We start from the raw sequence: 20,371 nt of genomic DNA on the forward strand, positions 1-20,371 counted from the left end.
GGAATCTTTTTAGTGACTCTTTTAATATCATTTGGTTCTGGCTGTGCTCCTTTCATCATTTCTTCTTAATCATCATCCTCAAATATTGTTGACTGTGAAGGATCCTTGCTATATACCAAGGAAAAGATCCTGAAGATAAAAGGTGCTACATGCCTTGGGTCAGAAGCAAAATGGGAAATCTATGATGATTTTTAAGGTCCCAATTAAATCTGGGCTAATTGTCAGCAAGAACAGCCTCATTCCCTCTCTGTTCCTTTCCACTCTTGTCTGGGAAAGGCTGAAGAAGACACAGTAGGGTACCACCACCTCTGATAACCAGGCTGCTGTTAGGTCTGTTTGGAGAGTCAGTCTGCTTCCAAATAACCATACCTTATTCTGTTATCTGATATGATTTGCTAGTCTGGGAAAATGTAAGAATAAAAGAAGGATGAGGAAGGAATAGAAGCAACTAGATGTGGATACTTGGTTCATTTGGGCAAGTGGGATTGTATGTAGAATATACAGAGAAGAAAGGAGAAGAATGTAGTGTAAACATGTGGAAAGGCCTGAACCAGTTCAAATTAACTTAAATAGAAAGGGATATGGGGTCAAATGGGCCTGTTTGTCTCCCCAGTTCTCCTGTTTTCTATTTTTGTGGCGTTGGGCAAGCCACTATACTTGACTAAACCTCACATTGTTTACCTATGAAATAAGGGTAATACCTTCCTGCATGGTTCTGTTGTGATCTGGAGACAAATAGACCAGGTTTTCAGAATGGTGCCTAGTAAATCCTCTGATAATTTTTTTTCTGATCCTTTTAGTTTGCTAAGGACTGATTGCTAACATGTAGTACCCTAACTTTATTGTCTTTTATTATAAAACTTATTTACTATTTATAATGCATACCTAGATGAGCTTTTCTCTCTATTATCTATTAATAGATACTAATTATTATAAGGACATTAGCTCTGTTCATACATGAAGACATTTTTGAATGATAATGTTCTTTGTGTGTGTTATCTTTATTCAAGAATCTCAAGACGTCAATTTCCAAAATTTGATGCAGAACTAAATATCTCTGATAATCCAACATTACCCATCTCAATTCAAGATAAGACATTTATTTTTGTCAGGCTCCCAGAAGAGGATTCCAGTTCTCAGTTATCTAAAACTAATCATCACTCTTGTAAGTATAAAGTTCTATGAGATGTAGGGTTAAGTATAAGTATTTCAATTTTGTGACATAGTTATTAAATGACTAGTTGTAATTTTCTTTGATGGGTAAAGAGAAATATTGCTAGCAAAAAATAAGACATTGAAAATACATAGTCCAGGAGTGGTGGCTCACGCATGTAATCCCAGCACTTTGGGAGGCCGAGGTGGGTGGATCACGAAGTCAAGAGATCGAGACCATCTTGGCCAATATGGTGAAACCTGTCTCTACTAACAATACAAACATTATCTGGGTGTGGTGGTGCGTCCCTGTAGTCCCAGCTACTCAGGAGGCTGAGGCAGGAGACGGGACGCTTGAACCCGGAAGACGGAGGTTTCAGTGAGCTGAGATTGTGCCACTGCACTCCAGCATGGCAACAGAGCAAGACTCTGTCTCAAGAAAAACAAAAAGTAAATAAATGAACTAACTTACTGATCATCAAAAGCAGAATACTCTAGAATTTTGTAAAGAAGTAAGCTCTCAACACATAAGTGCTCAGTAAATTTTGTTGAGTGAATAAATGGATGTAGATGATTTCGTTTAAAATAAAGCAAAGCCCCAATAATTCAAGTTTATTTAGGAGAAAGTAGTCTTAATTAATGAAGTTTTTCCTTCCTTGCAATTTGAAAAGCAAATATTTTTATTTTGAATACAAATACTCAATGCTAATAAAAGCAAATACTTGTATTTTGTTTCTGAAACAAAAATTATGACTGTCAAACTGTTGCCGAGTTTAATTTCTAATAGTTCTGCTTTATAAAATAGGTAAAAGCTTGGCTTCTAATTATGGATGTTAGGAGGACAGCATGACAGGGTTGAGAAAGAGTGTGGGACAGGAAGTCTTCTCCTTATGTGTATCACCTGTGTTGTGTCACTTAACCCTTTATAAAATGGGAACCATAGTGGAACTGCCTGTGGAGCTATTACGAGGGTTGAGGACATTCATCAGTTATGAGACACTCTATAAATGTCAGATTGTTGTGACTAATAGATGTCATTTAATTAGCTGTTGCAAGTGAATTTATTTAAATCAGTTGAACTTATCTATTGATCTTTGTTTGCATTATAAACTTACCTAGCAAACCTTTTAAAAATGATGTAATGGCTTTTTCAAAATTAGTAAAGGTTTAAATGATTGTTTTTGAGGACTTATTGTAGTTGCCACTGTTCTCAAAGGTATATCCTTCCCACTTAACCACTTTCACTGTGTTTGTGAAATTAATGACATACAGCTTCATCTGTCAACCTTTTCCCCTTTGTGTCCCCAATCTCATGTCTCTTGGGTTAGTGATCATTCACATGATACAACAATGTATTTAAATAAATGGGATCATACATAGTGTTCTATAATGTGTGTGTGTTTTTTTAAATAGTAGAACCTATTTTTTTCTTTTTATTTTTCATTCAGCAAATATTTATTGAACTCCTGTTATATACTAGATATAATAGTTAAGCAGAGGAAAATATTAAAAAAAAAATTATCCCTGAGGTTATTGTGCTTTCATTCTGGTGTGGGAAACAGATAATTTAAAAGTATATTTTCAAACATCAGAGTACAAAGAATCAAGTAGACCTAACTAAATACTGGCGACTGATTAAATTTGTTGTAAGATTCCTTTAGATTGCGGGGGCCTTTGGTTTAAGAAACAATTTATACTCCTTTTAAAAAAAAGTCAGTGATACGGTAATGTTTGAAGTAAGAACTAATGTTCCCTAATTTTCCTTTCTCTTCTTCCCCCAACAATCCCAATAAGGTCACAACATAGTAAAAGTTTGATGTTTATCCTTTTAACCTTATTATAACCATATATTATTTATTTCAGTTTTACATAAATTGGTTTATAAGCTGTATATTGTTTTGTACTTAGAAATGTGTATTAAATAATTAATAGCTAATATTTATTCTCACAGCCTAGTTAATAGTAGGTACTGTTTACGATGAGGAGAATGAGACTTAGACAGTTAGTAGATCTCTTCTTTGCCACTTCACTTAAATCTACCTAAAATATTGTTGGTTTTCTTTCTGGTACCCATTCTTTGCATTAATGAGAATGTACTTTTAAAAAAAGTTGTCCATTTTAGACTAGTAGCAGAGCTTACCTGATGTTGTTTTTCTAACTTAATTAAAAACTTCTGTTAGAAAATTAGTCTCTTTTTCAAGGAAATTGAGTAAATATTCCTTAGAGAAGCATATAGTATATTTTCACTAATAATTAAGTTATTAAGTAAATTATGCCTGTTATTACAAAGTACTAAGACCTAAGACAGGATTCCTATTTGGTCTAGAGTTTCAGAGATGCTAAAATGTGAGAAAAATGTATATCTTAGAATCAGTAAAATGCATTGTACATACTGATCTGCAAGATGTGGAGAAAGTGAAAAAAGCAAGGTATGGAACAGTGCTGTCCTGTACATGTAAAAAAGAACAGTGTGCTGGGAGACCTTTGGAAATTCCTGCTCTGGTGGCCAGGGGTTGGCTGAGGGTGAGCTGAATCTTGGCTGTTTTCTAGTGGTAATCTTCCCTTCATCTGGAAAATGAAGGGTTCAGTAGGCAGCTAAGTTTATCTTCCCAGAGCAGGACATCACAAGGCATGGGCAAATTCCCTTGTGATTCATCTGCTACTAGGGAAACACACATGGGAAAATGCTTATATTTCTGTGAGCCTTAGTTTTCCCATTCATAATATAGATGTCATCAGAAGTCAGACTACCCAATGGCTGTAGGGCATGAGCACCATTGGAATGGATGCCCCCGCTATGCCAGGGTTAACCTTTTAGTTGCTAGATCATGGGGAGGTCTGGGGAGAAGGAAAGAGATGATTGGGGTGGGGAGTAGAGCATTAGGGGAGTGGCTGTTTTCCAGCTAATACAGAAGTATCACTATGTTTTATATGAGTATGTGCCAGCTGAATATCAGCTGTGAATATAACAACACCTACCTCATGTGGCTGTCCTGCATATTAAGTGATATAACATATAAAGCCTATAGATTCTCAAGTTCTAACTCATTACTAATATGATCACAAGGACTTAAAACAGGAAGTTTTACATTAGTCCTGCTGTTACACATTTTGTACTCTTGTTCATTTCTTAAATTCAGTGTTCATAAACTATCAGCAAATACACAGTGAGTGTATTACAAATGAGGAACTGTCCTGGCCAGGGGTTGACCTCTCTGCTCAGGGTGGGCTGTCTTTGAATCCTTTCTATTCTCTTTCTTATTGCCCTAGCCGATGTGAGGAATGAGGTTGAGATTCCCATGGTAAACTTGTATTCCATTTGGTGAGATATTTTCCCAGGTCCCTTAGCAGGAACTCCAAATTAGTTTCTTCATAGAAACTGTGTTATAATTTGGTGATTTTCTCTGTTAACTTTTTTCTCTTTAATTGTCAGATTTATATTCTACAGTTAAAACTTTACTACAAGAACATGACTTACAAAATGCACAAACATCACAATTTATTGCATTTAGAAGGTAAAGTATTTATAATATTTTAATGTTTTTAATCTAGCTTTTAAATCTCGTAACTAATTAATGTAGATCCTATTTGGATGGTTGAGTCCCATATTTCATTACTGTTAATTCTGTTTCTTAGTTTGGGGTATGTCAATGGCAGACATGGCAGAGGGCACTTTCTAAACAGGGCTCTTGCCACCAAATATCATATTTAGAAACTTATAGGGACTCTGAATGGAACAAAAGCTTATGTTGAGATAAAATTACAAAAATACTATTTCCTGAAGAAAGTGTTGGAAACTTTTTGTAGACTCTAGTATGTCATAATTGCTGATAACAAAAATAAGCATGTAGCACATACCATTATGGTGACCCCTGCATTTTCATGTGTTTCAGGCAAGACTGTGATCTAATTAACGACTGCTGTTGTAAACACTACACAGGCCACCTCATCAAGTGAGTGTCTAAGAGAACTGAAACTTTTAAGGACAGTCCTTGTTCAATTTGCTGTTCTTTTATTTGCTTTGACATTTGTCACTTATTTCTATATATTTAAAAATAGTTTTTTTCTCATTTGTGAAATATGATCTCTTCAATTAAATACAATATATGAATACATCCTTGGGAATTGATGTTTTAGTAATGAGGTATTAGGAATAAGAAGAAAAATTAGTGAAATTTTCTTTTTGGTTTCCAGCTTGGCAGCCTTCAGCTTCTCCAGAGTGAGCATTGGGAGCTCAGGGGAATTTTAAAAATTTTGTGTCTAGTGTTTCTGAGAACCCTAGCGACAGGGTGCCTGCAGAGAGCAACTTAGTGAATGTCTACCAGAGAAATACTAGTGTAGACAAGCCACTGTGTTCGGACGTAGGAAAAATTAATTCATTTCTCTTGAATTGACCAATACCTGCTTTTTACTAAGTATAGACATCCTAGATATATTTACGGTACAGGTGGAGTGCCTGGCTGCTGAGGTATGATACACAAAAATCTGTCAGGTAGCCCAACAGGAGGCCAAAAAGCATGGACTTGAGGCCATATACTCAGGGTCCCAGTAACTGTGATGATGGGCCAGGTCATTTCCCTTTCCCACATCTATGAAAGCGGGTATATACACAGAATTTCCCTTACAGAGTTGTAGTAAGAATGAAATGAAATAATGTACCTAAAGCACTTAGCACAGTAGCTGGCATATCACCACCACTTCCTCAGTTTGCTGCTGTTATACTGATGTAGTGTCATAATTATTGTAATAGAAATATGTATAAGTGCTGTAAGACCTCAAATAAGGTAGTGATAAGAGAGATTGGAGAGGAGAGAATTAATTTTAAAAGAAAAAAAAAATCAAGATTTGTGGTAACTTTTAGAATATAAGGGGAAAGAGAGACATCAGCATTTATTCCAAAATTTCTAACCTGAATAAATTTGGCTGGGGAATGTCATTGAATTTGAGGCGTTGCGGAGAGTATGTGTAAATAATCCAACAACAACTATGGGAGCCTGATTTCTTGTTGCCCATTGGAGAATGAAAGTGTTACAAAGAAAATATTCTGAGAACTGGATTGAGTCTGAATAGGAGTTAATGTTTAAGCAAATGAAATGGAGACTTTCCAAACTTTGATTATATATTATCATTTTCTATCCCAGAGACCATCAGAATAGACTTGTATTTAGAATTGGTGATAAAATTTGTTGTACCAGGAATGCATACCTCTCAGAGTTACTCCCTGAAAATATCTCTGGAAGTCAGCAAAATAATGACCTAGACGCCAGTGGTGAAGACTTTTCTGGTACTCTTCATGATTTAGCTAAAAATAAGCATGACTTTGAAAGTAATGTTCGACTATGCAATGGAGAAATGTTTTTCATAACAAATGTAAGTGAAAACAGAAGATAATACCACTTAACCAATTATACTGTATGTTTGGTCATTTTATTGTCCTAGGGTTGATTCAGGATCTAATGATATCGGAGTTGACATTCTTGTTTTATGATTTTTTGTTTAGGATTTTTTGTATCAGTGTTTATGAAGGATATAGATAGTTTTCTAGTAATGTCTTGTCTGGCTTTAGTATCAGAATGATGCTGGCCTCCTAAAATGGGTTGGGAAGGGCTTCTTATATTTTCTAGAAGATTTTATGAAGAAGCATTTTTAGTAAAGTTGAAGTACTTGAGTGACAAAAAAGGCATACATGAGACATATATTTAAAAAAGCATCGTTTCCTTTGTTGCTGCTTAAATGTCAAAACTATGAAAGTGGTTGTCTTGTATTTATTTTCATAGTGTAGATAGCTGTGGGGAAAAGTAAACTTTGCAAAGAATCTATTCAGACTTACGTAGTCAATATAAGAAATGAAATGTATAGACTTCGAAATAAGAAATCACACAGACTGTTCTTCACAGAGTCAAACTGAAGATAAGTTTCAAGGACTGAAAACTTCTATTTGTGTTTATTAACATATTTACGTATAGATATATTCTTTGAATATATTTGTGCTGAAATGCAAATTTTAAACCTTTTGAAATTCTTAATGGTAATTCTTACATTTTATGTTTGACCCAAAGATAGAATATCTTTGAACATATTTGAACATAGAACATACTTGAAGGTATGCAAAATAGTTCTTTGTTTTGGTGACAGGATGTAACTGATGTAACTTTTGGAAACAGAAGATTTTTGACCATTAATAATATGGCTGGCCTGGAAGTAACTGTGGATTTTAGAAAACTAATGAAATATTGTCACATAAAACATGCATGGGCAAGAACTATTCACACTTTTCAGGTAAGGGGACTTTTATAAAAACTGCCAAAATAATTTACCAACCTTGGAGCACCTTGCATTGTTTTCATAATTTTTTGTTGCAACAAAAATAGGAAACAAAATACACAAAATACAGAATATACTATAGAGACACCAGCCTTTGGCTCTTTTTTGTTTCCGAGCTCTCTTTATTTTTAGAAACGAAGGCATTATAGGTAAAGTCTTGTCCTTCAGGTCTTCCCCTCCCTGCCTGAGTCTCCAGTATGGCTTGACATGGCACTGTACTGATCTCGTCTGGTTAAATTCTGATATCTGGTTCATCATGGATCCTTTTGTGCCTTCATTTTGATTTGTAAACTGTTGCATTAATTTGTCTTGATTGCTGAGTGTCTTGGCAACCCCTTAGATTTTGTACTGGAGGTGAGTGCCTCACTTGTCTTGCCCTAGTCCTGGGCCTTCCTCCTGCCTTCCTCCCAAGTGACTTCTGCCCTGAATTTGGTATGTATCACTCCTATTCAAGTAGAAACAATATATATGATTGTTTTCTGTGTTACTGAGGTTTACGTAAATGGTATCATCATGTTTCTATACTTTGCAACTAGCTTTTATTTTTTATTTTTGGCCTTATCAACTTTATGGCGTATAATTTGCATACAGTTTCATTGTAAAGTTGGATGAGTTTTGACAAATGTATCCTCTCCCTCTACCTTTGTGAGGCAACCTGTTTTTTTTGTTATTTGGGAATATTGTTAGGTTTACAAAAGAGTTGGAATGATAGTGCAGAGAGTTTCCATATACCCTTCACCAAGCTTTCCCCTGGTGTTAACATTTTATAACTATGGCATATTTGTCAAACTAAGATATTACTATTGCTATAAGACTGCTAACTAAACTGTGCATATTCAAATTGCGCTAGTTTTTCCATTAATGTCCTTTTTCTGTTCTAGGGCAGCATATTGAGTTTAGTGTAACTTGCTTTTACGCTTTATTTTAATATCCTTGAATTCTCATATGTTATCAGTGGCTCTGTTATTTATCTCTGTTTTGAGCTTCCTTCTCTGCTGTTGGTATGTTGCTTTAATGGAGAGGCTGCATCAACCCTCATTTTTTTTTGAGTCTCGCTCTGTCACCCAGGCTGGAGTGCAGTGGCACAATCTTGGCTCACTGAAACCTCCACCTCCCAGGTTCAAGCGATTCTCCTACTTCAGCCTCCTGAGTAACTGGGATTACAGGCGTGTGCCATCATTCCCAGCTAATTTCTGTATTTTTAGTAGAGATGGGGTTTCACAATGTTGGTCGGGCTGGTCTCAAACTCCTGACCTTGTGATCTTCCCAACTCAGCCTCCCAAAGTGTTTGGGAGGCATGAGCCACTGTGCCCTGTCCAGCCCTCATTTTTGTGCAGAAAACTTTCAGTCAGCCCATATTTTTCTACTAGTAAGCAAACATTAATTAGCATACAGGTTTTTTTTTTAAGTGAGTGGGGTTTTATTTATTATGTTACCCCATCCAGTTCCAAAAAGAATTTGAAATTGCTTATTAAAAATGCCCGCAATTCAGCCAATTTTTTAAAAACAGATAAAGAAGGGCCAAGTGTGATACCTCATGCCTGTAATTCCAGCACTTTGGGAGGCCAAGGCAGGTGGATCACCTGAGGTCAGGAGTTTGAGACCAGCCCTGGCTGATGTGGTGAAACCCCATCTCTACTAAAAAATACAAAAAAAAAAAAAAAAATTAACTGGGCATGGTGGTGGGCACCTCTAATCCCAGCTACTCAAGAGGCTGAGGCATGAGTATCACTTAAATCAAGCTGAGATCGTGCCACTGCACTCCAGCCTGGGAAACAGAGGGAGACTCCATCTCAAAAAAAAAAAAAAAAAGATAAAGGTTGTCAAGTGAAAGATAAAGGAAAGGATGATAAAACAATTCTTGCCATTGGTGGTTGGAATGTAGCTGGGCCTGCTTCCCTGTTTGCTTACTACTGTAGGCTGCAGATTTGGCTTTAAGTTCCCTTGAGACTAAAGCTCCTCCGGTAAAGAGAGAAGCAGTCAGTGAAAGTGTAATATTTCTGTCTCTGGGTCCTGAAGAAATTTCTTCCATGGATCTCTATGCTGTTTCTAATTTTTTTGAAACTCATGTCCTTCACCTTTAGGAAATTTTCTTCTCAGTTTCCTCTGTTCTGTCTCTCTAGAGTTCCTAATATGTGCATATTAGACCTCCAGAACTAGTTACCTAAATTTTTTATCAAGCTGTCCTATTTTCCTTCTCATCACTTTGCTCTGTTTTCTGAGAGATTTTCTTAAATTTATAACCCAGTTTTTCTGTCAGAACAAATGAAGAGTAAAGGGGTCTTTATTATTACCAGGTTGAAATTGGAGTAGATATCTTTCTGGTTCTTATTTCATGGTTGAAGTAGCGTCTCTTAGCTCTAAGAACATTCATGATTGTTACATCAACACACTTTCTTCCAAGTTCAATTCATTTCGACAAATATTTACTGAGTCAGACTCTGTTCTTGGTGTTTGGTATAGGTCAGTCCATGAAACAGACAAAGATCTTGCCATTGTGAGGCTTACATTTGATGGGGAAGGGGATAGAAACAGACACAATTATAAAAATAAAGAAAATAAAAACAAAAACAAGAACAAAAACTCTGTGATGTTAGAAGGTAGCAAATGAATGCTGTAGAAAAGAGGTGGGAGTGGGTGCGATTGTGATTTCAGATAGAATGTCGATGTAAGCCTCATTGAGAAGATAGCATTTTATCCAAAGACTTGAAGAAGGAAAAGAAGTTAACTATGTGAATACCTGGGACAGGAGCATTCTAGGTTGAGGAATAGCCAAGGGCAGGGTTCTAAGGTGAGAGTCTGTCTGGTATACTTGAGGAGCAGGAATAGCAAGGAGGCCACTGTAGGAGACTGATGGGAAATGAGACAGGAAAATTAATATGAGGTAAAGAGGGCAGGAGGATGGTGGGGCCAGGTTACCTCCTAGGACATTTGAAGGCCTGCACTATCCAGTATGGTAGCCACTAGCCACCTGTAGCTATTGAGCACTGGAAATGTGGTTAGAGTGACTGGAAAACTGAATTTTAATTTAAAAACTGGGTACTAGGCTGGGCACAATGGCTCACACCTGTAATTCAGTACTTTGGGAGACTGAGGTGGGCGGGTCACTTGAGAGGAGTTCAAGACCAGCCTGGGCAACATAGTGAAACCCATCTCTACAAAAAATACAAAACGTTAGCCAGGCATGGTGGCATGCACCCGTAGTCCCAGCTACTTGGGAGGCTGAGGTGAGAGTATCACCAGAGCCTGGGAGGTGGAGGCTGCAGTGAGCCGAGACCACGCCACTGCACTCCAGCCCAGTGACAGAGTGATATCCTGTCTCAAAAACAAAAACAAATAAACACAAAAAGGTTACTAGATACAGTCATTGGAAAACTTCTGTATGTTGGGAAAAGTATGTTTGGAACAACTTGGGTATGTGAATCTTCTTTTTCAACTACAAATTTTATGAACTCGAGAAATAGATTATTTTTGGCAAAAATTTAGCACCCAAATTGAACTGCTCTGGATGTATAAAATATAGAATTTCAAAGATATAGTCTTTTATTAATAATTTAATGTTGATTATATGTTAAAATGATAACATTTTGGGTATGTTAGCTTAAGTAAAATACAGGTATATTATTTACATTAATTCTACCTATTTCTTTTTTAATGCAACTAGAGTATTTCAAGCTACATATGTGGCTTGTTTTATATTTATATTGGACAGTGCTATTCTAGACTATTTTAAAGACTTTGGCTTTTACTCTGAGTGAAATGGGAGCTGTTGAAGATTTGTGGCTATTCATACAAGTTGTTGAGTTGTAGAACCAATTTATAGAATAGACGTATACATAATTTAAAATAAATATAGGAAACTTGCCTCCTTAAGAAGTTTGACAGCTCTGATGATCCAAGGGAGATTTAGAGCAATGGGGAAATTATTTATAGCAGATTATCAAGGTGAAGTTAGGTATCTATATCTTGCTTTCTGAGATAGACTTAGGTACCATCTTGGGGTGTAGAATTCCAGGGTCAGCAGGCCTTTGACTCCTGCAGCATGACATTTTAATTTTTATCATCGTTCACTCAGCAAGGCACTGGAGAAAGAACAGTGAGTGGGATAGAGGTGAAGCTCTGCCTTCACGGAGCTTAGGGTTAGTACAGCTATGATAGAGGAAGTACAGAGTGCTGGAGAGTTATAGATGGGGTGGCTACTCCAGACACGGGCCAGATGGAGGCCATGGACTGAGTAATGATGACAGGACCACATGGAAGTTCCTTGTGCTGGGTGGATCATGGTTCATGGAAAATAAAGGGAATAAAGGAGGGAGAGGAGCAGGGCCAAGCTGGCTCTCGAAGGGCTTTACAAACACATTAAGAGCTTAGGACTTTATCTGGAGTCCCTGTGAGCCATTAGAGGTTTTAAGCAGCATCTGCTATGACTGGATTTGCATTTTACAAATATCACTGTGGCTGCCCTGAGGATGATGGATTGGGCAAGAGAAGATACAGGGAGACTGATAATGAGAGTATTAAGTATTAATAATAGTGTATCTACTATTACTATATTTTTCTCAGTGTTACTTGATTAAGAAGTAGGCTAGCTCAGTTTAGGTAGACATTTTCATATTTGAGAATGCACAAGATAAAGTCCAAGGGGAAGAGTGGTACCGTATATCTGTGGAAATGTATGTAATCAAGTACCATTTATGACAATTTCTGAGACCCAGCAACATTGGAAAGACATATTTCTCAAACTTTTACAATCTGAGGAGTTGCTTCAAACTCTCTGTCTAGTGAGGTGGAAGAGCTTGCTGTGCAAGAGTTTTTCGCAGTGGATGTGTATTTTTTACATGCCCCATCTTGTCAGTTGTCTTCCCACAAGTCTTCCTTTGGCAGTAGCACTGTAGGAGCAATGGGGGAGAAAATAGTACAAGCCATTCTTTGTCTGTGCTGGCACTGGGTATGCTGATCTCAGAATATAGGACTAACATATAGCCCCCAAACTTGAAATTGTTTTCTTACAGTTACTCGGTGACATTGAGTAACTTTCTTGCCTATCCAGTTCTTGGTTTGTTAAGCTTAAAGGATGAAGGTTCATTGTTTTCTTTTTTGTTTATCTTAATAAAAGAAATAAATTGTCCAACAATGGAATAATACAGACAAGAAGGAGAAAAAAAATCATCCATAGGCCCTCCATTTGGAGACATTAATTGAAATTTTGGTAGAACTTCTCTCCATTTTTGTGATTTGTTTTGTTTCATTGTACATAGCTATGTTCTTTTCTATATACTTGCTTTGGATGATGGTAACTATATTGCTATACAGTTGCGACTATTCTGTGTGTGTGCGTGTATATGTGTGTATATATATATATATATATATATATATATAAACCCATATATATATGGTTTAAATTTTCTTTTGAAGTATCTTTGATGTTTGCAAAATAGTATGTCAAGTGTATATATATTATATATAAGTATATTATATATATTCACCTATTACTTGCTACTTAAATTTTCTATATTTTATCATTATATGTAATATTTTATATACATATATTAATATATACATAATATATCTATATATTCACCTATTACTGGCTACTCAAAGTTTCCATATTTTGCCATTATATGTAATAATGGGTTAACACATTCACATATGAAGCCTGTGCCATTATTTCAGTCTTATATTAGGAAAGATTTAGTACTGCATTCAGTCTTTAAAGTTTGCTGCTAGATTTCTACAAGCCAGTTGTGGACTGTGAGACCTGAACTTAGCAACACGTTTATCAGCAAGTTTAGAGTTCTTGGAGGATGAATCAAAGTGGAACCCATCAGATGGACATGTAATAATAGTCTGGCCAGGTAGAAGTGCCTGAGAGCACTTTGAGGACTTGTTTCTTTTTCTTGTCTGTAAACTGTCTGAACCTATTTTATAGCGTTAAGTCTTCACACCATGTTTTTCCTCGTAGGGGTCCGAGGAGCAAACAGTCGTCTATGTGGTGGGGAAGGCGGGCCGGCAGCACTGGCAGCATGTCTACACCGCAGTGACGAGAGGCCGTTGCCGAGTGTATGTGATTGCGGAGGAGTCTCAGCTCCGGAATGCCATTATGAAAAAGAGTTTTCCTAGAAAAACTCGTTTGAAACATTTCTTGCAAAATAAGCTCTCCTCAAGCGGCACACCTCCAGCAGATTTTCAGTCCCCACAGAAGAGCTCTGGAGACAGTGGAGGACCCAGCACACCATCAGCATCTCTATTCCCTGTAGTCACAGACTACGCTGTGACAAATCATGTCACCTGGAGTGAGGCCTCTTTACCTGATGAGAGGACACCAGCAGATTTTCAGTCCCCACAGAAGAGCTCTGGAGACAGTGGAGGACCCAGCACACCATCAGCATCTCTATTCCCTGTAGTCACAGACTACGCTGTGACAAATCATGTCACCTGGAGTGAGGCCTCTTTACCTGATGAGAGGACACCAGCAGATTTTCAGTCCCCACAGAAGAGCTCTGGAGACAGTGGAGGACCCAGCACACCATCAGCATCTCTATTCCCTGTAGTCACAGACTACGCTGTGACGAATCATGTCACCTGGAGTGAGGCCTCTTTACCTGATGAGAGGACACCAGCAGATTTTCAGTCCCCACAGAAGAGCTCTGGAGACAGTGGAGGACCCAGCACACCATCAGCATCTCTATTCCCTGTAGTCACAGACTACGCTGTGACAAATCATGTCACCTGGAGTGAGGCCTCTTTACCTGATGAGAGGACACCAGCAGATTTTCAGTCCCCACAGAAGAGCTCTGGAGACAGTGGAGGACCCAGCACACCATCAGCATCTCTATTCCCTGTAGTCACAGACCACGCTGTGACGAATCATGTCACCTGGAGTGAGGCCTCTTTACCTGATGAGAAGACACTCACCTTTGCTGAAAGATGGCAGTTATCTTCACCTGACAGAGTGGATACAGATGATGATTTATCAAAATCGGGAGCATCCAAAAGAACCTGTGGTGTGAATGATGATGAAAGTCCAAACAAAATTCGTATGGTAGGAGTGATATTTACATGTGCCCAAGTTTTATTTAAATATTGCTAACTTCAGTGTGCTTATAAATGACTGTGTGCTTTTATTAGTGTTGCATTGTGCTGTTGGACTTAAAAGCACTGTTTGTTTCATTTCTGTCAGATTTCCCGTATCTCACTGTCTCATCTCCCCTTAATTTGCTCACTCCTTTTTCCTTCCCAGCCTCTAACTAAAGACATCTCCCAAAGCTCAGTTCTTTTTTACTTTGAGAACTGACTCATTCTCAGTTTCAGCCATCTCTCTGGCACCAGTGATTCGGCTGATGAAGTTTTGACTGTAGTAACATTCCAGGCATCAGTAGTGTGAGATAAGAAAGTGACAGTTCTTACTCTCACACTGATTGTCATGGTGGAGACAGCCGGCATTGTCAGTAATGTGGTGATTCGCTGAGTGCTCTGGCACTGAAGAGGAGTTAATGAACCAACTGCCTAAGCTGTGTCTTTGTTCCCAGAGAATGACTTTCTGGAATCACAGCCCAGGATCTTACTGTCTCTTCCAGTTTTCCTGTTTCCATCACCATCTTCCTAGTTACATGGCTTAAAATCTTAGAATCACCATGAACTCGACTTGCTTTCACTCTACTCTCTTCTTGGATAATTGGTGACCTGGCTGCCCTCCCCTTTCTTGTTCCCATTCTCATAATACAGCAGTTCTCCACTTTTCTGTGGTTCTGCTTTCCACAGTTTCAGTTACCCATGGTGAACTGTGGTCCAAAAATATAAAATGGAAAATTCCACACAAAAAAAAATTCGTCAATTTTGAATTGCATGCCATTCTGGGCAGTGTGATGAAATCTCACACCACCTCATTCTGTGACTCTTTCCTTTGTCCAGTGTGTTCACGCTGTGGACACTCCCCACCCATTAGTCACTTGCCACCATCTCAGTTATTGGAGTGACTGCCTCAGTAATGCAGTGCTTGTGTCAAGTCACCCTTATTTTGCTTAATTGCTTTATTTTGTATGTTACTGTTGCTAATCTTTTACTGTTCCTGATTTATAAATTAACCTTTATTATAGGTATGCATGTATAGGAAAACCCAATACATTTGGGTCTGGTACTAGCCAAGGCTTCAGGTGTCCGCTAAGATTCACTCCTTTGTTCAAAAGCTTCAGTGGCTCCCAAGTACCTACAACATAAATTCTAGACTATTTAGCTTGGCATTTGAGACCTTTCTCAGTTTGATTCCAGTTTTCCCGACATCATTTCATTTCCCACTATTCTTTTTCTGCTTTTGTCAAGCTAGTATCTTCAGCTCACTAAAATGAATCAAACATTTTCATCTTCCTTTTGACTCTTGCTGTGTCAGTCATCTTGAATGCCCTTTTCTATCTCTTCTCATTCAGGATTTGAAAAAAACATTTAGCAAAAAATTCAAAAAATAAAAATAAACACCTGCCAGTCACTGATCTAAATGTTAGGGAGGAAAGCACACCAGTGCCTGTCTTCATGGATATTACAGTCCAGCATAAGCAATAAATACAAGAGAAAATCAAATTTCAGATCAAGAGTCTATGAAAATGAAAAACAAGGCAATGACATAGGGAATGGCAGGGGGTACGGCTGGCAGGAGGTGCTATTTTGACCAGGACATGCCTCCCTAAAAATTGACATGTGAGCTGAGCACTGAATGTTACCAAGGAGCCAGCAGGGTGGCCTCTGAGGATGTAGATAATGTAAGACCTGGAAAGGGAATGATTTTATTCAAAGAGGAAGGCAGGTTGGCTGGGCCCAGTGGCTCATGCCTGTAATCCCAGCACTTTGGGAGGCCGAGGCAGGTGGATCACCTGAGGTCAGGATTACCTGAGGTTAGGAGTTCGAGACCAGCCTGGCCAACATGGTGAAACCCCATCTCTACTAAAAATACAAAAAATTAGCTGGGTGTGGTGGTAGGCACCTATAATCCCAGCTACTCAGGAGGCTGAGGCAGGAGAACTGCTTAAACCTGGGGGCAGAGGTTGCAGTGAGCCGAGATCATGCCTTTGTGCTCCAGCTGGGCAACAAGAGTGAAACTCCATCTCAAAACAACAACAGCAAACAGAGGAAGGCAGGCGAATGTGGCTAGTGAGCGAGGAAGAGAGTGCAGGTGCTGGTGTTGGAGAGATGGGCAGGGCCACAGGAAGGAGTTGGGATTTTATTCTGCTTGCAGTGGGAATTCATTGGAGGGCTGGAAGCAGTGGTGTGATATCATCTAATGTCTGCTTAAACATAGTCCCAGCCAGGCATAGTGGCTCATACCTGTAATTCCAGCACTTTGGGAGGCCAAAGTGAGAGGATTGCCTGAGCCCAGGAGTTTGAGACCAGTCTGGGTAATATGGTGAACTCCCATCTCTACTAAAAATAGAAAAATTAGCTGGGCATGTTGGCATGCACCTATAGTCCCAACTACTCAGGAGGCTGATGTGGGAGGATCACTTAAGCCTGAGAGGTTGAGGCTGCAGTGAACTGTGATTGTACCACTGTACTCCAGCCTGGGGGACAGAACAAGAGCCTGTCTGAAAAACAAAAACAAAACCACAACCTGCTGGGTGTGGTGGCTCACACTTTAAATTTCAACACTTTCGGGAGCCAGGCAGGAGGATTGCTTGAGCCCAGGAGTTTGAGACCAACCTGGGCAATATAGTAAGACTCCATCTCTATAAAAATAGTAAAAAAATTACCTGAATGTGGTAGCACGTATCTATAGTCCCAGCTACTCGGGAAGCTAAGGTAGGAGGATTGCTTCATCCCAGGAGTTCCAGGCTCCGGTGAGCTGTGATTGTGGCATCCCATTCCAGCATGGGTGACAGACCAAGACCCTGTCTCAAAAAAAAAAAAAAAAAAAAAAAAAGTAAGGCTGGGTGTGGTGGCTCACACCTGTAATCCTAGCACTTTGGGAGGCCAGGGCAGGCAGATAACTTGAGCCCAGGAGTTCAAGACCAGCCTGGGCAACATGACAAAACCCCATCCCTACCAAAAATGCAAAAAATAATTAGTTGGGGGTGGTAGCAGGTGCCTGTTGTCTTAGCTACTCAGAAGACTGAGGTCGAGGCTGTGGTGAGCCGTGATGGTGCCCTGCACTCCAGCCTGGGCGACAGAATGAGACCCTGTCTCAAAAACAAACCAACAATCCCTCTGGCTCCTGTGGAGAGGGAGCTGTGGAAAGTGAAGGGGAAGTGAAGGGACCAGTAGGAGGTCATCCTGGGGAGAGCCTAGTGAAAGAGCAGGGTTGGTGATACATGTTTGGAGTCTGGATGCATTTTGAAGATGGAGTCTGTATAGTTTGCTGATTAGATGTGATGAAGTAAAGGAAAGTAATCCAGGATGATTCCTGGATTTCTGGCTAAAGCAGTTTGGAGAATAGCAGTGCCGTTTCCTGAGATGGGGAAGATGTGAGGAGAACTCATTTGGGGAAATGAAGCATTCTCTTGTGGCATGCTGTTGTTTAAGGTGCTAATTGGAAACGTACATGGATTTGTTCAGTGAGTCAGTGGTTTGTAGAGGAGTTTAGAGCCTCAGCAGGGAGTAGGGTAGGAAAGGTCCACGTGGGAGTCATTGGCATGTAGAGATATTGAAAAGACTAGTTAGTTTCAGGAGAGACTGCAGATAGAGGAGAAGGCCTGATGACAGAATTCTAGTGTATTCCCAGCTTTTAGAGATCCTGCAGAGGAGGAGGAACTAAAAAGGAGTGTGAGTGTGATAGAAGGAAAACCAGGATTGTGGGGAGGAGACAAAAGCCTGAACTGAGGGGCCTAGTGAGAAAATGGGAGCTGAAAGGATGGAGTAAGCAGTGGAGGCAGGTTTTGAAGAGGGCTGCTGAAAAAAGAAACAAAGATGGTTGTATCTGAATGGAAGACTGTGGTCAAGGAAAACTGTATTGGTTTGTTTACTTTGGATGGGTATATAAAGGCATCTTAGTGTGCTATTAGAATGGTCCAATGGAGAACAAGAAATTCATGATTCAGAGAGAGAGGTTAATTGCAGAGTTGGAGTCCTGAAGTGGGTAAGATGGGAAAAACCAAGAGAATAAGTAGAGGGGTTGCCCTGAGACAGGATTAGGGACAGAGGACCCTTCTTCCATTGCAACCAGAAGGAATGAGTGTAATACGTTGTTGGGTATATATAGCAAAGGGAAGATAAAGTAATTCAAAGCTAATCACCTCGTCCCATCCTCTCTCTCTTATTATTAGAATCCAGCTCAGTTTCTGTGTTGTTCCTGAAGGCTTGTCTTTCTCTGAACTCCTGTAGGAGGGCAGCACACCCCTTCTGTACTGCACTTGCAGTAAACTTGTTTGACTGTAAATAAAGCTTCTTGAGGACAGTGTATCACTTTTGATCTGCTAGAACCTTTGGTACAATTGCTGAACACATGGTAATGCCTCAAAAATAGTGATCAAAATATGAGTCATGAATATATGGTGATGAAACTTTAAAAAAAATCAGACCTTCTGAGTATTGTTCTTTCAGGTTGTACTGAAAGTCATACTTCTGTTCTTGTAGTGCCCCCCTTTACTTTGACAGTTCCTTTTGGAATCGCTTTCAAGGCAGTAAAAGATCCTTTTGAATGTTTATAAGGGAAGCAAACTTCTATTGAGACCTATTCTGGGTTTAGGAAATAACCCAATGGCATTTGTTTTCTGGTATTATGAGTTAGAGGATCCAATATGGGTGATGGATTTTGTGTTAAAAAAAAAAAGTGGGATTATAAGTCATTTCCAAATGTAGTTCCAACAGAAGTGTAAGAATTGCTTTAAGTACTGGCAGCAGACTTGTTTGGTTGAGTCTTTAAGCTTCCAAGGCTTAAAGGTAAAAAATAAAGGTAAAAAGGGACCACAGAAGGAACTCAGGGGAGAAAGTGCTGGTGTCACTTGCCAGAACCAGGCTGAGTTGTACACGGAGAATACTTATATCCTCCGTCCCCAGATGGATATGGCACAGGGACAAGGTTCTCTAAGAGTCAGTCTGACACAGGGCACAGTGTGTAGAGTCCTGGCACATAGGGAGACTACAGGTGAAAAACAGCATGGCTGGAGCACAGGGTGCAGTGAGAGGATGGGCTGCAGACAGGAAAAGGCAGAAGGATGGATACGGGATCTTCTGAAGAGGTCGTACATTCTTCTGATTGCAATGGAGAACAGTAGAAGCATTTTAAGTGCTCTGCGAATTGAAATTTATGAAGGTGACGTTGACTGAGGTTTAGTGGATGATGATGGTTAGGGAAAGAGTAGGGAATGACTTCCCAGCTAAAAGATTATTTCATTGGCCTGAATAAAATGAGGAGGCTCTAATGTTAGGTAGTAGCAGTGGGAATGGAGAAGAGATGCTAAGGATAGAGCTGATGGGACTTAACTGATCAGTTGGATATAGGTGGGGTTGGGTCTGAGGATCACTCCTAAGCTTCGGCTCAGGCATACAGGTGGGTGGATCCAGGCACCATTAACCAGATTGGTAAAAGAGGCTGAGGGACAGGTTTTGTGGGAAAAGTGATTAAAGTGGACATAGTCAAGAGTGCAGGGGGAAATTCCCTTTTTTCCCTCTCTTGGAAAGTAGAATCCCTACTGATTCTAAGTTCCATTCTGTACCCCAGATCAACTCTTTGATGAAATTTCCATCTCAGGAAAACATCTTTTTCTAAAATTAAACCTGTCATCTCTTGCAGAGGTCCTGGAATAAGGCTTTTGACATGAGCAGAAAAGAGAGGCAATTCCAAAGAAAGACCTTTTTCCTAAAATTGAGTTGTGCTTACTTTTCTCATTTTTTTATGGTGATGAAACTTCATCATGACCACACTGGCCCACTGACTTCTGCTTCGGAAGCATCAATAACATGAAGAATATGA

The 20,371-nt window shown here is 39.3% G+C and overlaps 1 protein-coding gene across 3 annotated transcripts in view; it reads left to right on the forward strand.

Moving 5' to 3' along the window:
• Positions 1 to 20,371, forward strand: part of HELB (DNA helicase B) — a 50,142-nt gene that overhangs the window by 21,131 nt on the left and 8,640 nt on the right. For all 3 annotated transcript variants that reach the window (XM_012444950.3, XM_012444951.3, XM_064377307.1), the window contains 6 exons: positions 1,011 to 1,165; positions 4,586 to 4,667; positions 5,046 to 5,105; positions 6,294 to 6,522; positions 7,288 to 7,431; positions 13,439 to 14,518. In XM_012444950.3, coding sequence (XP_012300373.3) covers positions 1,011 to 1,165; positions 4,586 to 4,667; positions 5,046 to 5,105; positions 6,294 to 6,522; positions 7,288 to 7,431; positions 13,439 to 14,518 — 1,750 coding nt within the window. The remainder of the gene's footprint in view (positions 1 to 1,010; positions 1,166 to 4,585; positions 4,668 to 5,045; positions 5,106 to 6,293; positions 6,523 to 7,287; positions 7,432 to 13,438; positions 14,519 to 20,371) is intronic.

Source organism: Aotus nancymaae, unplaced genomic scaffold (genome assembly GCF_030222135.1).
Source record: "Aotus nancymaae isolate 86718 unplaced genomic scaffold, 86718_ANA_hifiasm-v0.15.2.pri h1tg000016l, whole genome shotgun sequence".
Lineage (NCBI taxonomy): Eukaryota > Metazoa > Chordata > Mammalia > Primates > Aotidae > Aotus > Aotus nancymaae.